The sequence below is a fragment of the Schistocerca nitens genome, chromosome 5, assembly GCF_023898315.1.
Source record: "Schistocerca nitens isolate TAMUIC-IGC-003100 chromosome 5, iqSchNite1.1, whole genome shotgun sequence".
Classification (NCBI taxonomy): Eukaryota; Metazoa; Arthropoda; class Insecta; order Orthoptera; family Acrididae; genus Schistocerca; species Schistocerca nitens.
This window is the reverse complement of record NC_064618.1, coordinates 734,673,123-734,697,626: the sequence shown is the minus strand read 5'-3', so window position 1 is coordinate 734,697,626 and position 24,504 is coordinate 734,673,123. Positions and strand designations below refer to the sequence as shown.

General features: G+C 42.2%; 1 protein-coding gene across 2 annotated transcripts in view; it reads right to left on the bottom strand.

Annotated features, from left to right (window-relative positions):
- The window catches only part of LOC126260063 (b(0,+)-type amino acid transporter 1-like), a 548,204-nt gene that overhangs the window by 184,919 nt on the left and 338,781 nt on the right, over positions 1 to 24,504 (bottom strand). The window contains exon 1 of one of the 2 annotated variants that reach the window (XM_049957258.1): positions 18,154 to 18,302. The exons of the other annotated variant lie outside the window; for it this stretch is intronic. Within the exon in view, the coding sequence (XP_049813215.1) occupies positions 18,154 to 18,166 (13 nt within the window). The 5' untranslated portion in view covers positions 18,167 to 18,302. Of the gene's footprint in view, positions 1 to 18,153; positions 18,303 to 24,504 lie in introns of those variants that run through there. 2 annotated transcript variants of the gene reach the window in all.

The window sequence follows — 24,504 nt, the reverse complement described above, 5'->3', positions numbered from 1 at the left end:
GCCGTCTACGAGTGAGATCATATGCTCTGCCAAGTAAGCAGTGATCTTTGTGGATACTGTTTGCAGTGGAAAATATAATTTGGTATGGGTGTGTGTGATTGTTCCTCTTTGCATTCCAGCCCCATGAGTTGTTTGAATAGTCCAAACTGTGCAAGGTACTTTCTATCAAACCTCTCGCAGTAATGAGAACCCATTTAGGATAAATGCCCTCCCGCCGTCATTTGGGGTGTATAAAATACACTCCTGGAAATTGAAATAAGAACACCGTGAATTCATTGTCCCAGGAAGGGGAAACTTTATTGACACAATCCTGGGGTCAGATACATTACATGATCACACTGACAGAACCACAGGCACATAGACACAGGCAACAGAGCATGCACAATGTCGGCACTAGTACAGTGTATATCCACCTTTCGCAGCAATGCAGGCTGCTATTCTCCCATGGAGACGATCGTAGAGATGCTGGATGTAGTCCTGTGGAACGGCTTGCCATGCCATTTCCACCTGGCGCCTCAGTTGGACCAGCGTTCGTGCTGGACGTGCAGACCGCGTGAGACGACGCTTCATCCAGTCCCAAACATGCTCAATGGGGGACAGATCCGGAGATCTTGCTGGCCAGGGTAGTTGACTTACACCTTCTAGAGCACGTTGGGTGGCACGGGATACATGCGGACGTGCATTGTCCTGTTGGAACAGCAAGTTCCCTTGCCCGTCTAGGAATGGTAGAACGATGGGTTCGATGACGGTTTGGATGTACCGTGCACTATTCAGTGTCCCCTCGACGATCACCAGTGGTGTACGGCCAGTGTAGGAGATCGCTCCCCACACCATGATGCCGGGTGTTGGCCCTGTGTGCCTCGGTCGTATGCAGTCCTGATTGTGGCGCTCACCTGCACGGCGCCAAACACGCATACGACCATCATTGGCACCAAGGCAGAAGCGACTCTCATCGCTGAAGACGACACGTCTCCATTCGTCCCTCCATTCACGCCTGTCGCGACACCACTGGAGGCGGGCTGCACGATGTTGGGGCGTGAGCGGAAGACGGCCTAACGGTGTGCGGGACCGTAGCCCAGCTTCATGGAGACGGTTGCGAATGGTCCTCGCCGATAACCCAGGAGCAACAGTGTCCCTAATTTGCTGGGAAGTGGCGGTGCGGTCCCCTACGGCACTGCGTAGGATCCTACGGTCTTGGCGTGCATCCGTGCGTCGCTGCGGTCCGGTCCCAGGTCGACGGGCACGTGCACCTTCCGCCGACCACTGGCGACAACATCGATGTACTGTGGAGACCTCACGCTCCACGTGTTGAGCAATTCGGCGGTACGTCCACCCGGCCTCCCGCATGCCCACTATACGCCCTCGCTCAAAGTCCGTCAACTGCACATACGGTTCACGTCCACGCTGTCGCGGCATGCTACCAGTGTTAAAGACTGCGATGGAGCTCCGTATGCCACGGCAAACTGGCTGACACTGACGGCGGCGGTGCACAAATGCTGCGCAGCTAGCGCCATTCGACGGCCGACACCGCGGTTCCTGGTGTGTCCGCTGTGCCGTGCGTGTGATCATTGCTTGTACAGCCCTCTCGCAGTGTCCGGAGCAAGTATGGTGGGTCTGACACACCGGTGTCAATTTGTTCTTTTTTCCATTTCCAGGAGTGTATAACTGTGGATTCCGTAGAGTCGTTTCGCAAGACTGTTCCTTCATTTTGTTCAATTACGGCTCACGTGGTTCACCGCATAATTGCGGTTGTGCTTGTTAACCTTCCCAGGAGGATTTTGTAGCATTGCATTAATATTTTAAGATTATGTTCCATTTTATGTTTCATTATCCACATGTTCCTCCCTCAGTTTACCTTGTGTGTGAGTGAATTTAGATAAATGAATGCCTTTTCGTATCCTTCTGGATTTATTTTGTGGTGGGAGCAGAATTGGTTGTCGTCTGCTGAGGACAGGAGATATGTGCTTCTCTTTAGGAGGGGAACACAGGATGACCAACTTCGGATCCCGGTACCCGGGCAGAGAGGTTTATCCCTTTTGGTCCAAGGTTGGTTTGTCTGTCAGGTTGGTGGAGGATGCAAACCTGCCTGGTAGCTTGCGTTGCACCGGTAATCGCGAGAAGCTCGGTGGAGAGCGGTCACTTTTCATTTGGTCCTTGGTAATTTCGGATGTAGTTCCTAAGGTAGGGCGGAGATAGGCAAAGTGCGACTCTACATTCATACTAAGTGAAATTTCGTTGAAATACTTAAGTTCTTCAGCTTAACTGAAGCCTCATGTTTTCAGTCAGTTTGTGCTACGAGTTTCCAGTATTAGCTAATCATTATGTTCGATAGTTACGTTGATCGTACCTTGCTTTGGAACCACGTGGTGTGCAGGGTCCGCCACAGATATGATGAGATTACTCTAGCGAACCTATATCTAGTGCGAACTTGAGTGTAATTCAATCTTCGTACGTGTGTGATTTTATTTTTCTGTTGTATGAAATCAGTGTGAATGAAAGAGTGTATGCTTTCCCTGTTCCTTTTTTGTTCATTCCATATGAGGTCGTCTTACGAGATCTCACGCAGGACACAGTAATTTGTTGATCAGCCACCATGTACTTTTAGTCAGATGATTTCATCCCTCAATATAATGTTGTTCGGTGAATAAAAATTGCCTCACAAATGCTAACTTTGTGCCTCCTGTATGTTATTTATCGCACTTTAATTTAGTACCTTGCTCTTATATTTTTAATTAATATTTGACGCCCTGATTCATTAAAAAATTAATTGGTTTTGAAATTCTCCTTAACGGCAGCGAAGTGGCTAACCTATGCATTCCTAAATAATTGTTCTTGCTAAACTGCGTAGTTCATTTAGTCTTTTTTTTTTTTTAAAAAAAATCTTGATATTCAAAATTTTCCAGTTGAGCTTTTCTTAAACTTTAGGAAGGGCTTGGGCTGGTGACGACCGTGAAATTAACAGTAATATTAGGCCTACATGCTTTCCAGCTCTCAGAACATCTTACAACGGAAAGAAGTAAAACCAGCTGTAACAGAACATGTTCTACAGCCCAGAAACCATTAACTGATGTCTTCTGAAAGCAAAATTTTATCTACAGTTACGAACTACTATCCATGGCTATATACAGAAAAAATCATTGAAATGTGTAAACACGGGGACAAGTCCAAAAGAAAAAATAAACAACCACAAAACTCGATGCAATATTGACAATTGGTCTAGAGCATCGAGAGATAAGTTAACTCTGACAGACGATAGTTGAATACGGTTAATTTAACTGACAAAATCTGCCTTCACCCAAATGACAATACAAGCACGTCGAATATCCGAGAAAGTGGGTAAGTTACACTCTCTCGCGAAACGGAAACTACAGTGAAAATCCGATGAATTTTGCACAGAGATGTTGGGCAGTAGCTATAGTTTGTCCGTCGATCGTGTCACGTTTCATTTTTCAGTTCTGAGCGCACAGTGAGCACGCAAAAATTCCTAGAAAATAGAGGTCCCCATCAAGTATGGATGCCCACCGAGAGATTTCGCCTGATTTCATGCAATCCCACGCAAAGTAACTGTCACAGATTTCCTCCTTCGTGACAATTCTGAGCCGCACACTGCAGGGACAACGAAGACGTTGCTGCAACGTTTTCGACGGAAAGTGATACAGAACGGACGTGGCTCCCTCTGATCTTCAAATCTGCTCACACGAACCGCTGGCTATGAAAATTTTTGGCACAGACAACGAGGTGCAGAATAGCGTAGAGAATTAGCGAAAGGCACAGGCGGCTGCCTTCTACGCCGAGGGTAATGGAAATTTGTATAGCGCTAAACAAATAGCTAAGTCGGAGAGGCATCTATGTAGAGAAGCAGTTGGAAGGTGTAGCTAATTGTTGCAAAGATAACATTTCTTATTGTCATTGCGGTTTGTATTTCACGACCAATTGGAACTTACTTTCTGGACACCCCTCTTAATTTAATTGCAAGAATCATAATCAGTGTGATGAGATGCCATGAAGATAGGCTTCCTTAAAACTCATGTTATTGTTTTATAAGTAACATGCAAGGTACGTGCCATCACGTGGCGAACATAGGATCAGCTGATTATATACAAGGAATGAGCTTTACACATCCACGTGCGTGATGTTGCGTCACTCCAGCGACTTGCGTATGTTGTTCTTAGCCAGTCAGTAATCACCAAGTAAATGTGTCTTCTCAAGAAAATAGATAAGTTTGGGTCTGAATACACAACTTTAACACAATGCAGACCTTTGAATTTACGAAAGCGTAACAACAATGACTAAGCACTTACTCGTGTGTCTCTCGCGCGTTATTTTTAACTTGCGTTTGATTGGTTTTACGTTTCCAAACACTATTATAGAGATTATTACAAGCAGAGAAGTACTTAGCTATGTTGTTCACTGATAACTCTTGTCTACCCTCCTGTTTGTAAAGATGCTCACGTGAGCAAGACACAAACTCAGTACAAATGCACGTAACATATGCTCATCCGTGGCTGTTCGAGAAACTTTTCCCCACTCATTTGCTATTTATATTTTTTGTTCTGGAAACGTTGTAGTTAAAACTTTCGTGCTCAATTATTCTGTCATTAACATGCGTCCAAGTCGTTCATGTGGCGCCGACACTGAACTACGAACCAAAGTTCTTGTACAACGTGGTCGTCGACTTCATTCTTCTGCATCAATGTCCGACATGTGTGTTTACCCTTCTCAAAGGCATTCTTCGTAGGCTTTATCTAAACTGCATTATATCGAGGAACTGATCGAATTTACTGTTAACCGCAGATAGACACAGATACACCGACACACACAAGGTATCCTTATATTTGTTTGGGACATATTGCCCCAGAAAGGAATTAAAAATAGTTTAGAACCTTAGATCCAACCACGGATTTCGGGACGTTATCTTCATTTTAAGACAAATGCCGACACTGGTAGTTCAAAAAATGTTCAAATGTGTGTGAAATCTTATGTGACTTAACTGCTAAGGTCATCAGTCCCTAAGCTTACACACTACTTAACCTAAATTATCCTAAGGACAAACACACACACCCATGCCCGAGCGAGGACTCGAACCGCCGCCGGGACCAGCCGCACAATCCAGGACTGCAGCGCCTTAGACCGCGACACTGGTAGTCCCTCATCAAATATTCTGCCCCACAACCGGCTCGCCTGATATCTGGTTGAAAACATCCCAGGCTCTGGAATTAACAAGACCTCAAATACCCTGCTCTACACTTTGTTGTGGACAGTGAAATGTATTATGAACAGGGACGCCCTTCTTACCCAATTCCGGTAGATACTAACCGGTTTAAAGTTCTTTCCATATTTTGTAAGAGAAGATAATCACGTAAAAGGTCAATAGAAGGAAAATTGCTGAATCCGGTTCACTAATTTTCAGTGTTAGTCACAGGTTTCCCACAACATAAATTGAAGAATTGAAATAAGACGATGCGCCATAACAAGGAATTAAGTTTATGTGAAATGGGATCTACATACCAAGCCCAATAACACCCAAAAAAGGCTCAGACTGTCACGAATGAAAATGTAGTACCAAATGTAATCAACAGATTTTCTGTGCTTTAACAGCCACTGCTATCAACTTTTGAAAGGCTATGTTCCTCGAGCTTTCTCCTCAGTGACGCATAAAATTGCAGTGGCAGCAGAGGATTGTAACAGTGGAAAGAAACTACGAATTAAAGGCATCAACGAGGAAAAAGTTGAAAAATGTAGGGAATGAATACATAATTTCTAGTAATAAATGTATTCCTGCAAAAGCTCGTCCAGCACAGGAGACGAGACATTACTGATCGCTAACCTGCATCATAACTGGACGGAATGTTTACTCTTGAGTTATTAACTGTATTGTTTCGGAAATTTTACAGGAAATGATATAGCAATCAAGATAAAATAAAGCCATTTATCGTCAGTAGCATTAAGGCGTCTGATTTCTTAGATTTCAAGAATGCAGCACATTGTAATATAAACACAGGAAATCCAAACATACGCTAAGTACGGTGGCTATTGTTTGACAAATATAAGGCTCGTGTAATTAAGATTAGGAGTCCTGGGAAGGTATCCTGTTTTGAGAAAAGATGTACGACTACAGGACTTAAAGAATATACAACTTTCTGCCCTGGATGTTACAAACCACATCTGAAGAAGAGAAGAAAGATTTGATTAAAATGATGAAGTACGTGATAAATAATGACCACTTACAGTTTTGCAAAAGCAGAATAAACTTTTACTATCTTGGCTGAGTACTGAACTATGACACGTAGATCTTTTCATTGCATTTCCACATTCAATAAGTTTTTCATATTGTTACAATACAATATTTCTAATTTTCCTTGGTAACTAGATCCGTACATTGCTTGATTTTAAAGAAAAAGTGTTGATGTTGCAGTTATGACCATTAATTACCTAGTATACTTAAAACTAATTTTCTCGAATTCATAATTCCAAGTCTGAACAATTGTAAAGCATTTGTCAGTAAATATTCAGCAGCTGCCCATCTTAATACCCAAAAAAATATAAGTTCCAGTGTCTTCTGTAATACGTCTTACTTTCATTCGATAATTTCCCGAAACCAATGCCAAATTAATTGTTAGCATCCGTGTCGATGTCGGTAACAATCTGCAAGATGATTTCAACATATGACATCCACAAAACTACGACGGATAGCCGAATTTTTCGGTATCTCCTAGGGCTTGATACACACTGGGTTGGAGCACCTGACATGGCACGAAAGGACCCAAATCAAAACTGCGTTCGGAACAACGCCGCAACGATTCATGCCGAATGAAGAAGACCGAAGTGGCAGGCCATCTCAGACGCTCGTGGTGTGGTGCTAACAGATTATGCTCATAATGTTGACGAACACACTCATTCTCAGGCACGACAATGTCCGCCCTCAAGTTGTCAAGGTTGTTTCGACTAACCTCCAGAAGTTTCGATGGGAAGCCTCTACACCTGCTTCATAGAATTTCGATCTCTTTCCATGTAATTTTCATACTTTTGGAGCCGTGAAGAAAGACATTCGTAGCCATAGATTTGCTATGTATGAAGCGGTGAACGGATGGGTACAATCATTATTCCCTAGGCGACCACAAAAATGTTCTCACGCGGCTATTGACCGCCTTTTCTCTCAGTTAGATAAATGTACGAGGTCGATTAGAAAAGTATCCCACGTTTGGCCGGGAAAAAAACCGGGGTAGTCTGGAGTGTTGGAAACCTATCACCCTCATAATAGTTTCCTTGGGACTCCACAACTTCTCCTAGCGGTGCCGCCATTGTTGGAAGCACGTAGGAAAAGCCTCTTTCGGAATGGAGTTTATCTCAGCTGTCGTTGCTGCCATAATGTCCTTTCTTGTCTGAAATCGCGTTCCCTTCATTGGGATCTTGAGTTTGGGGAGCAGCCGGAAGTCGCAATGGCCATGTCAGGAGTGTAAGGAGCCTGTTGAAGCAGAGGAATATGGTTTTTTGTCAAAAAAATCTAAATAAAGTGCGAGGAATGTGCTGGACTACTGTCGTGATGGAGGCGCCTAATTTCCTGTCGACAGCAAGTCCAGTCTCTTGCGCCGCACACCACTATCTAGGCGACGGAGGACATCGCTGTAGTATCTTTGGTGACTGATTGACGTTGTGGTACGTACTTGTGGTATTTGTGGTGTACCACACCGTCGGAGTCAAATCAGTCGGCACCACTTTGACGTTGCTGCGCACTTGGCAGGCCTCCTTTGGTCTTGGGGAAGAGGAATGCTTCCACTGTGACGAAGACTTGGTTTTCGGGTCTTACCCATACAACCAGGACTTGTCACCAGCGATTATGGTGTTCACGAAGTCGGGATCACAGTTTGTGGAGTCCAGCATGTCCTGTGAGACTTCAACACGAAATGGAGTCTGTTCCACCATCAGCAGCTTTGGAACAAATTTTGCTGACACTCACTTCATGGCCAAATCTTCGGTTACTATGGAATCTGCCGGAAAGTGCTTATGCCCACCTCTCTTGTAATGTCTCTGATAGTCACACGGCGTTCCCGCATCACCACACCATTCACTTTGGCAATGACCTGGTCATTTCGGCATGTTGATGGCCGACCAGTGTGTGGTTCCATCTCTACCGATGTGGAGTAGTCTTTACTAGTACTGCCACTCCTTAATTCGTGTGATGCACGGAACATCGCCACGGGAAGCCATCTGAACCTTCTGAATGGTCTCCGCTTGGCTGTCGCCCAGTTCCTGGCAAAATTTGATGCAGTAGCGCTGCTCCGGTCATTCCGTCATTTCCCTTGCAATGAAAAACCGACGCGAGCACTACACAATACCTCACCCAACTGCTGCTTGGCAGCAACTGACGCTATCGACCATGGGGGACAAAATACACGCACGAAGGTTCAAGATCGGCTCATGCAAGTGGTCTACATTCAAATACATCAGGTGTTCGCAAAAAGAAAAAGTCTTTTCTAATAAACCTCGTATCAACAGTTATGGCGATTAGTTTTAATTCGGCTGCCCCTTGTACTAAAGGCATATAGTACAGGTTTTAAGTTTCTTCCAATTAACAGGTTACATTGAAACATTTCACTGCACGCACCCTATACTGTAGCAAACTGCACATGTTCCTGCTCAAATACTTTAGGGCTGACTGTGGGATCATGGGAATTTTTCTATTTTTACTTCTTATATTTTTTATGATAAACTGTGAATTAATTTGAATATTATTGATCTTTTATTGCTCTTTTGTTTTTTTACTTTATTTATGGCCTTCTGTATGAAATATTCTTGCTGGATAGTGGGCATTTCCTTCTTTTTTCTTGTTATGGCATAAGACTGCCATGTTATGGCAATTTTCTTTTATTGGATATCGTATACATGAGGAGTGAGTATATTCACTCTTCAGTGCAGTTGTATGTTCTTTGCATGTAATACTGAAGTTTCTTGAAGTCATCCCAATATCATCACGGTCATCCAGATGGCACAGCTACACATTTGACTTGTTATCCGAAAAGAGGAGGAAGACAATATGGCAAGCCGATTTCGTGTGTGTTGAGTGTTTGGAGCTTTATGGGCACTCAACGACAGGGTTATCAGCGCCTTTACCCAATTTAAAACAAGCGAATTTGGATAAAATCTCTAAAATTTTTACATTCCCATGCACTCGCTCCCACCTCACACGAACGTAGAAAGAGTAAAAGTAGCTTTACATGAGATTAAAACACAAGTAAAGCGACAAAGGAGCTAAAAGAAAGACACAGGGAAGTATCACGGGCTGACCACTACAAGAAACACGGGTGAGCCAGTCACTGCAAGCCATTTCCTCCACAATTTCACGAAGAGAACATTGCGGGATACCCAAGTAGCTGTCACCATCGTTAGCAATGCATACGATTATCTGCTGTGCCAGTCAAATTAAGAAGTAACAATACCAAATGTCAGATATAGCTGTGATCTTTCACTGCACGACACTTATCATAATAAGTTTGTGCGGTTTATACTCAGTTACTGTTAACAAGTATACCAACAGTAACAACTAAAATTTTGTTTAACAATTGTATTATTTGATGACACCGTGTATAACAGTAGATAGTTGTTTTTCTTCTTGTATCTGTCTTTCAATTATCATATGATAGATATGATTGAAAGTATGTGCTACTGATAATACGCTCTGTTTGAATTTCATTCATTACTAACAATTAAGTCAATTTCATCATCGCTGAAAGGATTGGTCGGAGTCCTTATTCAATAGGCTATGAGCTCAGGAAGAGATGTGCGGACGTTCTTCATCTATAAAGGATCGTTTGTTCAGAAACTGTAAGTCGAGATCTCTAATATCCGCGTGGCATTAACTGTCGTATTTTCTCGTGAGTTACCATACTGCGCTTGCGTTCTTATCATGTTTTTGTACAGAAAAAAATCAAAATCTGTATGCCGAAGTAGTTAAATGCGTTCAAGATAACTTTGGGTGGACAATCACTATTTAATTTTGAAAAGTTGGCTGATATGACCAACTACAGTGACTGGACGTTTACTACTGAAAAGTACTTAAAAGGTGAGGGACTGTAGAAAACAGCTGCTTGCACCGATGAAGATCCGAAGAATGTACTCAAAGCATTATCTGTATCTATATTAATAATAAAACTGTAAAACGACCGTGTCTGTATCTGTGCAGACTAGTCTCCAAAACTATTAAACTATCTTTCATGGCTTTTCACGAGTAACTTGAGCGTAGCTTAGGGGAACGTATAGGTTTAATACAATCAAAATCGGATCATGGAAAAACATAGTAATTTAAAGTTTTATCTAAAATCATCTGCTAATCTTAGTAACTCGGATGTGTAATCATCACGGCGTAGTGCACCAAAGAACCAACAGATGGCCAGATGGCGATATCAGTTTTTTTTTTTTTTGGGGGGGGGGGGGGTCCCTCAATCGGTGAAAGGGAACTCTTATAGGATCACTTTGTTGTCCGTCTACGTCTGTCTGTCTGCTGTCGGACTGTTAAGAACCCTTTTTCTCAGGATTGGGTAGTCGTGTTCAGTTCAGATTCACGTCACTAATGTCCGTAAAAAAATTTAAGCTTCTACTTCAGTGCAGTCAAATATACGGCGATTTCTGTCACTTGTTTCGATACAAGCAAACTCACTCTTCAAAAACCAAAGAGAACTTCCCGTTGACCTAGAATCGTGAAATTTGGTAAGAAGCAAGGATTCACGGTCAAAGTCAAGAAAAAACGAAAATTTGTTAAATTGTAATAATATGAAATAAATATTTTTTACCATTACGAACTTAAAAATCTGTCAAACCTGTCAGGAACTACTGTAGGGAACTGACCTGGTTTTCTGTAATAGCGATAATTCACGAAGTAACTTCCTGAGAAGTTGTGCGGTATTGAGAATTGTTTCTTTGCGGCACAGCAGGAGTTTCCTGTTTTTAATCTTTGACCTCTCTTAATTAACATAGAGTAGAGACTTTTGATACTGTGTTCCTGGCAATATGGGGTACGTGAATTTCATTCATTACAATTTCTCTTAAAGGACTGACTGAAGTTAATATCCAATACATATTTATATGAATTTACTTGACTGACGCTATCACTTCAGTTTCACATTTCTTTGTTTCAACCAAAGATCGGTGATATTCAGAGGATATTACACGAAGCAACATACTGAAACATGAAACTGAAACATCTTTTACAAGTTGAGTCACGTCGTATTATTATCTAGCGTTTGGCCTTTTTTTTTACACTTGCAGAATCTTTTCGCGTGCAATGATTAATGAGTGGTCAAAACAATAAACTGTTGTGAAAATTAAGTAATTCCAGTCAAATAAACACTGTAAAAAGTAATTTATTTTGTAACGGTGGGGATAGATGGCCACTACGGTGGGTGGTGGAGCTGAGTTTTTTGTGTCAGGGAGCTGAGAGTACACCGCCCTGGACGGGGTAGCAGTGGAGCGGTGCGTGGAAACCTGGTAGTCGTCTGACGTACCAACTTGGAAACATCATTGTCAGAACATTTATTTATTATTCAAACTGCGACAGTTGTAATTAGGGTTTGTCGTCCAGTCGACGACAGGCCATCAGAGACTTAACACAAGCTCTGATCGGAGACAGCTGGGGAAGCAAACTGGCTCTGGCCTTCCGAAGGAACCATCGCAGCAGTCCCGTTAAGTGATTTAGGGAAATAATAAAAACCCAAATACCGGTTGAAAATTAGAACAGCCGTTAACCTGAATGGGAGTCTAGTTTGTTACGGCTGTCTCACCTCGGCAGGGTACGAAATGGACAAGAAATGCTGTCAGTATTCCAACAACCACAAAAAGATTCGCATTCTTCCTCCGTAGTTGCCCGAATGATAAGAGCGCCAATGCAAGTTTTTTGTTGCGAAATATTTCATAGGGTGGCCTCTGCCATTAAATCGCAGATTACAACTGCACTAAGGAAGCTCGTCTCACCCAAGTTCGACGGTAAACCGCGTTAGACCGTCCAGTAATTACGTCCGTGAATCCCGTCATTTCTAGCCAGATGCGGCCCTGCATTATGGGATTCTTTAAAAATGGCTCTGAGCACCATGGGACTTAACTTCTAAGGTCATCAGTCCCCTAGAACGTAGAACTACTTAAACCTAACTAACCTGAGGACATCACACACATCCATGCCCGAGGCAGGATTCGAACCTGCGACCGTAGCGGTCGCGCGGTTCCAGACTGTAACGCCTAGAACCGCTTGGCCACTCCGGCCGGCGGGATTCTTAAGTTTGACTAACAGTATACTTCCTTTACATTTAGTGATGAGTTATATGTGAGTGCTGTCAAGGTTTTAAGGTTCAAATGGTTCAAATGGCTCTGAGCACTATGGGACTCAACTGCTGTGGTCATAAGTCCCCTAGAACTTAGAACTACTTAAAACTAACTAACCTAAGGACAGCACACAACACCCAGCCATCACGAGGCAGAGAAAATCCCTGACCCCGCCGGGAATCGAACCCGGGAACCCGGGCGTGGGAAGCGAGAACGCTACCGCACGACCACGAGATCAAGGTTTTAAGAAACGAGCAGAACTAAAGCGACCGTACTGGGTAAAACCATTTTTCTGTATGCTTGGAACATCCCATCAACGGAAATTAAACGGGAAATGTACGAAACTTGGGTAAAACAAACTTTCGAAATGGTCAACTTTAAGTTCTAGGCGTGACCATGACGATACTACCTAACTGTTCGAATGGTAAGCGTGACCGAATAAGAGTTGAAAAGGAATGATGTAGGAAACAGAGAGAACACACGTTCACTACCAAGGGAAGTCTCTCAGCTCGAACAGGAATTTTTATGGTCTGGCCTCAGCAATCAGAGACTGTGGTCATTGTGTGTGTGTTGTCATACATATACAGCAAAATTGAACGAAACCATTTATGTTTGGAACGTTTTAAGGCGTCATCTAATGGAAGACGGTGTAGGACAGAATGATAAAACTTCCGCAATGTTTCTATGGATCTGATAATTCAGAAATATGAATTTTGACTGTTCAACTGAAGTTACATCGGATAGGATAGTGGATGAAGAAAACGGCATTTTAGACGATAACGCGATAATAGTGTCAAAATTGTAGTGCTAGTCGGAGTGGCGGAAACAGTACTCCTCAAGGAGAAGCTAACAATTTTAATGACTATGAACCCTCATCAGAAAAGGAAACCAGTACTGTTAGTATTTTAGGAAAATTTTCGGAAGGACGTCTTCATCGTATTTATAGCTATTATCATACACCTCTAAGTAAAGTGGCGACCTACAGCTCGTTATTGAAGAGACATCCTTCTAAAAAAAAGCACATTGAACATCAAAGTAATGTCTGATTATGTGGAGGAAACAAGCCGTCAAAGAACTGGAGATAAAACAACACATTCTATCCCCATGTGACACAGCAACGAATGAAGAAAAATGTGTCCATTGATGGCAGCTGAAATTCTGGACAACGCAAAAAGCAAGAGAAACTGGGCATACAAAGTCTAAATGTTCTGTGGCTTTCATAGCACGTTTCAAGAAAGAATACAAAACGTGCTGTAGACAGATCACTGCTTTTATGAAAGCCGGAAATGTACAGAAAGGCCAAAATACTCGCCAATCTGGGCTCCGTTTTGTCGAAGAAGTAAAGCAGAAAAATTCAACAATCTTCCAGCAAACATACATTTGAGAAAACGTCAAAAGACTAATTAAAACGCTTTTTCGTGAATGTTGTTAACGGCGGTGTCGCAAATAACAAGACGTATATACTACTTTGTGATTCCTGCAGAGCTCCGAAGGTCAACAACACTAACGGATTCATTTGCGGGTAAAGACAATGTATGGTATTTCCGCAAAAAAATACGTACAGCCTATGGAGCTACATTTCTTCCGGCAACATAAAATATGTGCAAGAAGGATAACAGACACTCTAAGGACTCACTGCAGTGACCTCGACACTAGCTTAGGAAATAGAATGTTCATAATGAAAGTTCATTGTATTATTCATAATCAACTGTCTGCGCCAATGTATCAGCTATGCTTCAATATTCCTGGAAAGTGGCTGGGCACTATTCTCCCACTCATGTTGCTAAAATCAAGAATGTGATTCAAGTGGCACTTGATTTTGCAGCCCAAAAAATGTGATTATGGATCTTTTCCACATGATTTCGGTAAAGTGCCTATTGTGATTCTGTTTATTGTTTCATGCATTTCTTGAGGAGCCTTATACACGTTTTCAAAATCCAATAGTGTGCAAACTAAGAGTAACACAATCGAATGCTTTTACCATTCTAATCACAGTGGTACCTAAAGCTTCGAAGTACAACTGGAACACCGAATTCCTGTTCGAGACGAGAAACTTTCCTTTTAAGACAACGCCTGCAGCTGCAGGACAAGGAAGACGTACAGGAAATGGTCACAATCTTCCTATTATCACAAGCGGCAAATTTCTGTGGTGTTGCAGGTACCTGTAATACACAACCAGAAGTAACACTTTAACGAGTTAGTCGCTCAATAAATTGATTTTAATCTTAACTTTCTAAGAGAGATGAAAGAAACGTCACGTAACGCAGTTCAATAGCGCAAAGGACGAATATTTTTCTTCGTTTTTGTGATATCAGACAGTCAATCGCTAAGCACGATTCCCTCACCAACCCCACAAAACATTGCTAGGTAGAGATGAGACATTATCAACAAATGCTCTTTGACATCTAAGGCATACAACTTAACTGTCTGCTTAACACCACTGCATAAAAATCCTTTATCCAGGTAACCCAGTAGATTGTTTCTTTCCCTATTTTTAACCCGCCTTTCTTCAATACCCAACTCTATACTAGAATTTTTTTGTGGTTTGGGGTAACAAGAAATACGTGGTGCAATAAAGTCGCGTGTCTTTTACAGAAGTAAAAGATATGATCCCTCCTGTCCATGTCTTGCTTTTAAGATTGTGTTAACAGTCACTGTTTTCGTCAGACAGCGCACAAATCAGCTTACGTATAACACCCCGCAAACAGGCGCAAATGGCTATTGCTGTCTTTGGGAGATTACAGGTGCGCCCCTAGTAGCTGCTTCTAGAAAATGTAAAGTGTAGCGTGAAACTCAGCCTCTGACTGGAGAAGTGTAGCTAGAGAAGGCAGGCAATAAAATGATTATCTATTTATGGTCTTCCAACATGACGTTGATGTAAGGATTGCTAAGTAGTAGCGACTTCACAATTTGTATTTTCTGTCCTAGTTGTGTTTATTGGCAAGTAGTTTCGAACTCAGGGTTCACCTACGGTCGAAGTAGATCGTTAAAACCAAAATGTCAAATAAAAACCATTAACAAACAGTTTTATATTTTCACTTCTAAGCATTATATTTACACAAAATAATATTGAGGTTCATTGTGGTTATTACAAATCTAGCTACGTCTTATTCAAGTGAGTCAACACGGTGAAATTTAGAAGAATGCTTCAGAACAGTTCACTTTAATACATTTCATTTTGTCAAACCTTAGCGGAGACACGATATCGCTGTACTGTGACGATAGTGCACATGGATACTCGGTGAAAATACGCCTTGCGATTCACCTACAGTAGCCATAGCCTGTAGGTAGAAGGCTGAGTGCGGAGTAGCAAGTAAAGCGATACATACACTGTTGATAACGGCCATATTAAATTACATCGCGACTGTTCACATGATTCACATGATTAATGCTCAGGTACATCAGCAATTACCACAGCAATCATTATTTTGCACACAGTGTGCTAACAAGATGTTTTCGTGGTTTTGTTTTGTGTTTTCACTTTAATGAATTTCTTTTTGATGATAGGTGACGGTTTGAAATCATACTTTGAGTTCGAAACTAATCATCAATAAATTTGGATATAAACGCAGTTACGACGGAAAATATAAGCAGTGAAATAATCTTATCTGCACCTAAGGTGACTAGCGTATTTATTGACAAAATACATCGTCGACGATCTGTATGTATTGAGAATCACTACAGGCATGTATGCGATCTGAAGCTTACCCGGCTTATATGTTGCTTCCAAGGTTCTCGGGTGTACTGCCGGATGCAATTGTCGAAGGTCCACGATATTTCGGCGAACAATCGTTCCGCTCTGATCAGGTGGTACTGTTGGAATTCCATCAGTACCACCTGATGATGGCGGAACTATTTTACGCCGAAGTATCATGGACCTTCGATGATTAAATCCGGCAGTACATCCACCCAATGTAATCGGACATATTTTGTGCGACACATGTTTGCTTCACACAGACAAAAAGAAAGATTAGACGTGTTGAAAGCTCAAAAAGTAGAAAGCACACACACACAGTAAAGGTAAAATTATGTTCTGTTACAATTTAAAAATAACTTCAGATATGTACCGAAAATTGTGAAAAAATATATAATAAAAATATCGGCACGCGGCATTGCCATTTTGGTATCGATATAACGGGTGAAAAAATATCGTCTACATATATAGATACATTTTGGAACAAATATCGATATTTTATCAACAGCCCTATTTAGAAGCACTACAGGGATGTTTAACAATAGTATCTAGTGAGAATTTCACACATCGTCAAGAGCAGGATTTGGTTGGTTGTATCTTTCTCGGGTTTTGAGTGGGATGATTTAGTTGAAAGTGCGCAGCATTTCTGCAGGCAATATTTCTGGCATCACCAACTGCTGCGGAAACATTATGGACATTGTTTATGTTATGTATTACTGCTTACAATTTCGACACCTGCCACATCGAATCCAGTTTGGGCCACATTTTCACATAACTACAGACAGTTGTATAGAATCGTTGTTAACACTTCAAGATTTATAACTGAGACCCTTTTAATAATTAGTGAAATTAATGATGCAGTTAGTAGAAAATCTATAAATGAAAAGCACCGAAAAACCCTTAAACCATGATCTTACATTTGTTAATCATCTGCACTACCATCGCAGCAGACGGCATACTGGCAGTTCGTAATCTTAACTACTGCGGAAACATTAGGTTTAAGGAAGACATGTTCTTCAGGAGGCTCCTGTTGCCGAATCATACGTGCATGGCCCATATTATCATTAATTACGCCTATGCGAATAAGTCTTTTTACCCCAGGCAAAGGAGTTTGTATGTGGGAAATAAAAATTTGCACCCTGGTTCGCAGTCCAAGTTAAACCGCAGGCCTCACCATAAGTGGCCATATAAGCTATTCAGAGGTGTGAGAAGTGGGAGACAACTTCACCTTAGAAAAAAGGGTATTCTACGCCTTTTTCCGTTGGAGCCGCTGTCAGTATAACACAGAAGAATCTCAGAATAAACTTTTTTACCTATCATAAAATGCTACTTACTGGATACAATACTTTAAGATGAAATCCGGCATGTAAATAGCCCCTCTTTCCGTGTGCCACGTATGTAGGCCTGTGTGACGGTCAGAACACTTCTTGGAGAAAATTACGTTGTCTCCGCTCTTCACTACAGAATTTAACACGTTGTTTTTAATCGAGGTGAAATCCTAAGATTTAAGTTAGGGCGTAGCCCAGAGATGCGTCCCATTGTAATTACTGTTCATGGCATATATAAATAATCTGGTGGATAACATAAGAAGCTGTTCGTAGATCATGATTTAAATGGAACAGTCGCAACTTCTTAAACTTTGAGGAAAATCAGGGGAGACGGGCGGAAGATCAATGCTTGATGCAGGGACTGGCAACTGAGCATAAGTAAATGTACCATTTTTCACACAAGTGTAACAGTCCATTCGGTGATCAGTCACTGGAAACCGTAACAACTGCGAAATATTTGAGTATCATTCCGGAGTGACCTAATGTGAAACGAGAGAAGAGACGGAGATGCTACACAGATTCGTTGTAAAATAGGAATAGATAGCATTAGAAACAAGATAGAGAAGACGTAACGAAGAAGGGCGCGTTTCGCAACGAGTTCGTTTAGTGCTCGCAGGACGTTACAGAGAGGCTAATGAAGCTCCTGTGACAGACGACGTAAGAATGGCTTTGTGGGAGATTTACGACCCTGTCGCTCGCCTGAAGTTGTTCGTGGGAGCCAAATCCCGATAGGATGGTTGAACAGTGTGTGCAGTATCATCTAAGCCATACACGGAGGTCCTCACAAAAAGCTAAAATGAGACAGGAAAACAGTGCACATACCGATGGAGTCCATTCCGTGTTGAAGGGCGACGGCAGAAGCCGCGTCACGCTCTGGTGGCTTCACGTCGCAGCGATTACGCTGGCGTCAGTGGAGCATGTTAACACTCGGGCTGCGGGACACAAACGTTGCTACAGGGTGGGACAAGCAGAGAGATACGGAGTGGCTGGACACACAGCCAGCGAGACTGATTATGTTATCATGCGGAAGAGCACACAAGCCGACTGCGACCGCGAATAACCACAACTCCCAACAGACAAACACCGGGACAGCCAATCACGACGCCCACCAGCCAGAACGATTACATCTGTCAGTACACAGACCATCTTGTCGCCCAGATGCGATATGCGGCAACGCCATTGATCAGATGTTAGTAGCTGGTGAAAGCGTCGCGATCATGTTGTCACGAATCTCCCTCGCATCCCAACTTCTTTTTCACAAAATTATGAGCTGTCCGTCCGGCCATTGACGTGTCTGTTCACTGTTTCAGCTTTGTGACAGTGTCGTGGTCTAACGTTCTTTTTGCAACAGCGAGGTGAAGGGGAAGGTCCTATGATAAAAGTTGATTCCGAGATCTTGTGTGTTTTCACTAGTATTCGGCACTGGGATCCCGTTTTGCAAGGCGATGAGCGTCCAGACGTACATACCTGCTACTTGTTCCACCCAAGTACCACCTGTTATAACGCTAGCGTTCCGTTTTGGAAGTTGACTCTAATTCTTTTATTGTAACATAGTTTACATCCGTTTATTTGTCGTTTTCGTTTCTGTGAAAGGCCTATGCGGCATCTCGCCTGCTCTTAGTTTTCATTACTTTTACTTGCGACGGTAATACAGTAGAGTCTCGATAGTTCGAGGTGAACTGGACCGGAACCACCTCGAACTATCGAAAACTCGGACTATCGAAATTTAAATGGTGTGGGGCGGCGACTTTGTGGTAAATAATTCTGCTGTATAAATGTTGGTTTGTTGATTCAGTTTCTGGCTTTTAGCATGTTGTTAATGCTGTCTTTCGCCTTTCTCAACACTGGCTCTCTATTTACTTTTTAGCCCCCAGAAAGCGATTTAACAAAACGTGAAGCCTGTAATTAGAGTTCCTAGTGCCCACTTCATCTGAGAATAATATTATAGCTGCAGCTTATAGCTCTGAGGAATTAGGGGATTGTCCGGGATTTCTAATCAAAACGATTTTCCAAAATAGTTGAGTATATTCTCAGTCACAAATACAAAAAACACACAAGCATCCCTACAACCTAACTAACAGAGCAGTTCAGAGTCTAATGCGCTGATGCAACTATAAATGTCCGAATTAAATGTTAAAAAGAATGCTCGCCATAATTTGATGAGAGTATTTCATCAAACGCCACGCTAAATAATTGGTAGAATGTCTGTCCCGCGACGGCACGTGAGAATACGACAATACGCAAACTGAAGCTAGATAATGAAAATCATCCCAGAATTAACACTCACTTGAAATGATTTCATGGTTCCGCGTATCTCTAGTAACTTAATACGGCACCGGAGGCTGTTTGTAGCAGTGATACCGATGCGACGCGACTGCCGACACAGATGGCGTGTTATTCAGCGTCTGGAGAGAACTGGGGCCTTGCTTCCTCGCGCAGCGTTCTTATATATAAAGCCGCGGTGCGGACGGCAAAGGGAACGCCTGATCAAATCGGCTCTCCCGACTAGCCGCTGGGCTAGTAACGCACCACTTCAAGTTACATAATAAATTATAGCTTCTTTTGCTGATGGCCGATGAAGCTCTTAATTTAAATGTGCATTCAGCACGCAGGTAAGTATTGATAATAAAATTTTGACGTGGCTAAGTTAAATATTTTAGGCGAGAGAATTAATTTAATTACACTGCACGCAGCAGATGAGCTCTGAACTGTCCCTTTTGAGATCCGCTATCGCTATAATTTTATAGGTATTCAAAAGAAACTTTTCACATCTTCACAGTCATAGCGGACCTCCAACCTATTTAAATCTAAACATCCTAGCCTTATTTATTAACCTACTTAATCTATCATGCTTCCTTCAGTTTTGAGACGAAAACCAGAAAATCATGAATTTCCACTAAAATCTTTATTTGTGAAATCCAAAGTACTGTTTTTATTAAATCATTATGAAAGATGAATCTAAATATAAATTTTGAAGTCTCTAGCTCTTTTCTGTTGTGCCAATGATTTTTACAGAAAAACGTCCAAATTTCGGAAATAGCTTAAGTTATCGAACTGACATTCAACACATATTAATTTAGTATTACTTCTGACATGCCAGAAAAGTTTTAGGTTATTTGCTTGATTTTTAAAGTATTGCGCAACATTTATGACGTCAGAGCTAGTTACAGCAGACTGGCTGGCACACAATGGAAAGACTGATGTGAATTTACTACAGCGTGAGTAGGCTGCTTCCCTACAATGGGAAAAAGAATTATGATATTGTAAGTAATACTGGTCAAAATATGAACTTTATTAAAATAAAAGTATTTACACATGCATTTGCATTGGCAGAATAACAATAATTATCTATTTAGACAAGTAATAGTGAAGTGTCTTATGTTTGGCGAAGCTGCAACGTTTCCTCGCGGCAATGTCACGCCACCGCCTCAGGAGCAGTAGGTCAGTTGGTGTTGCCTCAGGCTCTTGTTCCACGTAGCATATGGCGGCCTCGAGAGCAGTATAGCCATCGGTGTGACTCATCATCGGTGCAGCCCCTGCCTCGTCACTCTCACACTGCTATGGAATGTTAACCATGTCAATTATAGAAGAGTCTGTCACTTCCAACTGTTCGTCCGAATTTAACCAATCGCCTACTTCCACCTCTTCTGCCTCTTCACACCCTGGCAATCTTCTGATTAAATTACACAATGGTTGATCGTCCTCATCTGCTAAATCTTCAGCTTCTGTGTCTGGCATACTTTCCTGTAGAATTTTCCTTCATGACTTTGAAATTGTGTCTGACTTTATTTCGCTCCAAGATTCGCTAATCCAGTACACGACGTCCTTCAAAGTCACTTTCTTCAGAGCTCCTACAATGCTTGCGTTGTTTTCGGAATGCAGGATTGACTGTAGCAATCGCCGTCGATACTGTTTTGTTTTTGTTTTAAGACATTTCAGAACGACCTGATCCATGGGCTGAATGAGACGGGTAACGTTTGGTGGGAAAAACAAGGCGCGGATACTGTCGCACTGCAGTTCTCCTGCACTTGGATGTGAGGACGCATTATCCATGAGCAAAATTGCTTTGCATGGCAGTCCCCTTTCTTTTAAAAAATGCTTGCAGTCAGGTACAAATTAGTTAAAAAACAAGTTCTTGAAGATTTCCTGATTCATCCAGGCATTATTCTGATGTGTGTAGACAACCGGAAGAGCTGAGATGGATACATTCTTGAATGCTCTTGGCTTGGCAGACTTCCCAATCACAACTAGTTTTAGTTTGTGGTTTCCAGTTGCATTTGAAGTTGTCATAACTGTGAACCGCTCTTTGCTTTTTTTGTGCCCAGGAGCACTTTTTTTCTTCACAAGAAGCAAGTTGTCTCGCTGGTAACATTTTAAAATTTAGCCCAGTTTCGCCACAGTTATTTGTTCATTAGACAAATGTTCGTCAGTTATGATTTTTTTAAAGCCGACGATAAATTTTGAAACGGCCTGAGCGTCACCAGAGAGTTTTTCTCCACATATGTCTAGTTGACGCACTCCATACCTCTTCTTCCACTTGTCGAGCCAGTCCGCACTAGCGGCGAAATTGTCATCTCCCTGCAGCTGGTTTCTGGAAAAAACAAAGCTTTTTCTTGCAAGATTGGGCCAGAAATCGGAGCACCCGTCTGTCTCTGTTGGGTAAACCGCATGAACAATCCCTCACTTGTTTTTTCGAAGTCTGAATTCTTTATACTACTTCTACTGAGAGATTCGTGTGAGCATTTCTGTGAAGACTAATTTTAGATGCAAAGGCACAAATTTCCTCTTTTTTGTTACAGCACTCATCTTTGTAAGGTGTACAACGGAATACACAGTCAACAAACAAAACGACACACAACACTGTACAGTACAGGTACTGGGAACTACAGCAGCGTATGAACTCCCCAGTTTTGATCGGTAGCAGCCGGCAGTAGTGTGGGTATTTCGTGCCATACTGACCACATGTTCGTACAACAGGGCAGCGAGCTAATCGTCAGTGTTGATTGCATTGTTGTCTGCTTTGGCACTGAGCTGTACTCTCCCTATCTCCCTAACTATCTTTTGCAATGATGTTTTCATTATTTATCATTTCAGTAAAAAAAAAGAAAATAGATCGTTGCAACTTTTCTTTAAAAAAGAGGCACAGATTATTGGAAACTCGAACTATCGAGACTACTGTATATTCTTACCACATGAGTCATATTCTACAACATGTGTGCAGTATGACAATCGCCAAGACTATAGCAAGAGAACAGACACGTCAATGACCGAACAGACAGTTCCCAATTTTGTGAAAAAAAAGAGGTGTCACGAAGGAGATGTGAACACGGATCTCCCGCTCTGTAGTCCAACACCGTGACCACATAACCACGACGCCGTGGATCTTCCAGCTCGCACGATGTTCCACATCTTGTGCTTGGACGTTCACTGTTTCTATTTTGCTTCTGTTTTCATCCTTGACCTTCGTCAGTTTTTGACGGGCTATCCACTGGGCCATCTAACCATTAAATCTGAGGAGGATGCAATGTGGAGTTTCCGTTTTAAGTGCGTCCTGTTACACCCGCTCTGTGTGAGCACGCTCTCGTCATACAGTTCCATGGTGCTCTGTTTTTGCTTGCCGCTCTTTCCCAGCCAGTTTAATCATTCGCATTACTAGCTCAGTCTGTCCACGTGAAGTTCTTCCTAATTTTGCTGATAAAAAGTGTGGTGTCACCGCCAGACACCACACTTGCTAGGTGGTAGCTTTAAATCGGCCGCGGTCCATTAGTACATGTCGGACCCGCGTGTCGCCACTGTCAGTGATCGCAGACCGAGCGCCACCACACGGCAGGTCTAGAGAGACGTACTAGCACTCGCCCCAGTTGTACGGACGACGTAGCTAGCGATGCACACTGACGAAGCCTTGCTCATTTGCAGAGCCGATAGTTAGAATAGCCTTCAGCTAAGTCAATGGCTGCGACCTAGCAAGGCGCCATTAGCATTACATAGCTTGTATCTAAAGAGTCTCACTTGTATCGTCAAGAGCGATGTACCACAAGGATGGATTAAAGTTAAGTATTCCAGGAACTACGTACTTTTCTTTATAGCATTCATTACGTATCCTGTTTCAGACCTATCTACTAGCCTGCGTGAGTTAACGCGTGCCTTTCGGCTACTTCCGAGTGGCGTGGCTGTCTTGTTACACCACAACAAAAAGTCAACTACAGAAATCTGATTTGATGCCTTCCATACAATGATTTTTCTTATACAAAATTTTAAGTTCACATATTGTTACTATTTCATGGACTATTTCCTACAGAACTGAATTGTTTCCACTCTGTCATTGGAAAGGATTGCAATATCATCAGAAAATGCTAGGCAATGAATATGAACTTCATTCGTAGTTTTTGTTATTCCCTAATCACTTTTCCCTAAACTAAACTGAAAGGTGGTGGTGGGGGAGGGGGGAGGGGTAGAAGCCGTATCCTTGTTCAAAAATGGTTCAAATGGCTCTGAGCACTATGCGACTTAACTTCTGAGGTCATCAGTCGCCTAGAACTTACAACTAATTAAACCTAACTAACCTAAGGACATCACACACATCCATGCCCGAGGCAGGATTCGAACCTGCGACCGTAGCGGTCACGCGGTTCCAGACTGAAGCGCCTTTAACCGCACGGCCACACCGGCCGGCCCGTATCCTTGTCTAAGTCCGGTTACGATATCAAATTGGCTAGGAAATTTTTCTAAGGCGGTATTTGATGTAGATGAGGTAAAAATGGGATAGTTTGACTAAACTGGTTCAATGTAAGGTCCCAAATTATCATAATTCTTTAACAGCAATAGTCCATATAAAATACTTGGAATACGAAAATGGCCGAAACTTAAGGTAAAAGGGACCGCAATATTAAGTTCTGTATAGAATACGAAATGGAAGGCTAGGCTGGGCACCAATGGTGGCGGAGTTTAATTGCCGAAAAAGCAACGGTTATGTGTAATGAGAAATAAATACTGCAGACAAAGAATTTGGCTGAAAAATATTGCAGTGAACGTAAAATAGTAACAGAAAGAAGACACAGAGGAATTAAATACACCAGCTGCCACTGGACATTGATTTAGATCAATAGGGAAGTTAAAAATTTGTACCAGACGGGGATTCGAACCTGGGGTCTCCTGCTTACTAGGCAGATGCGC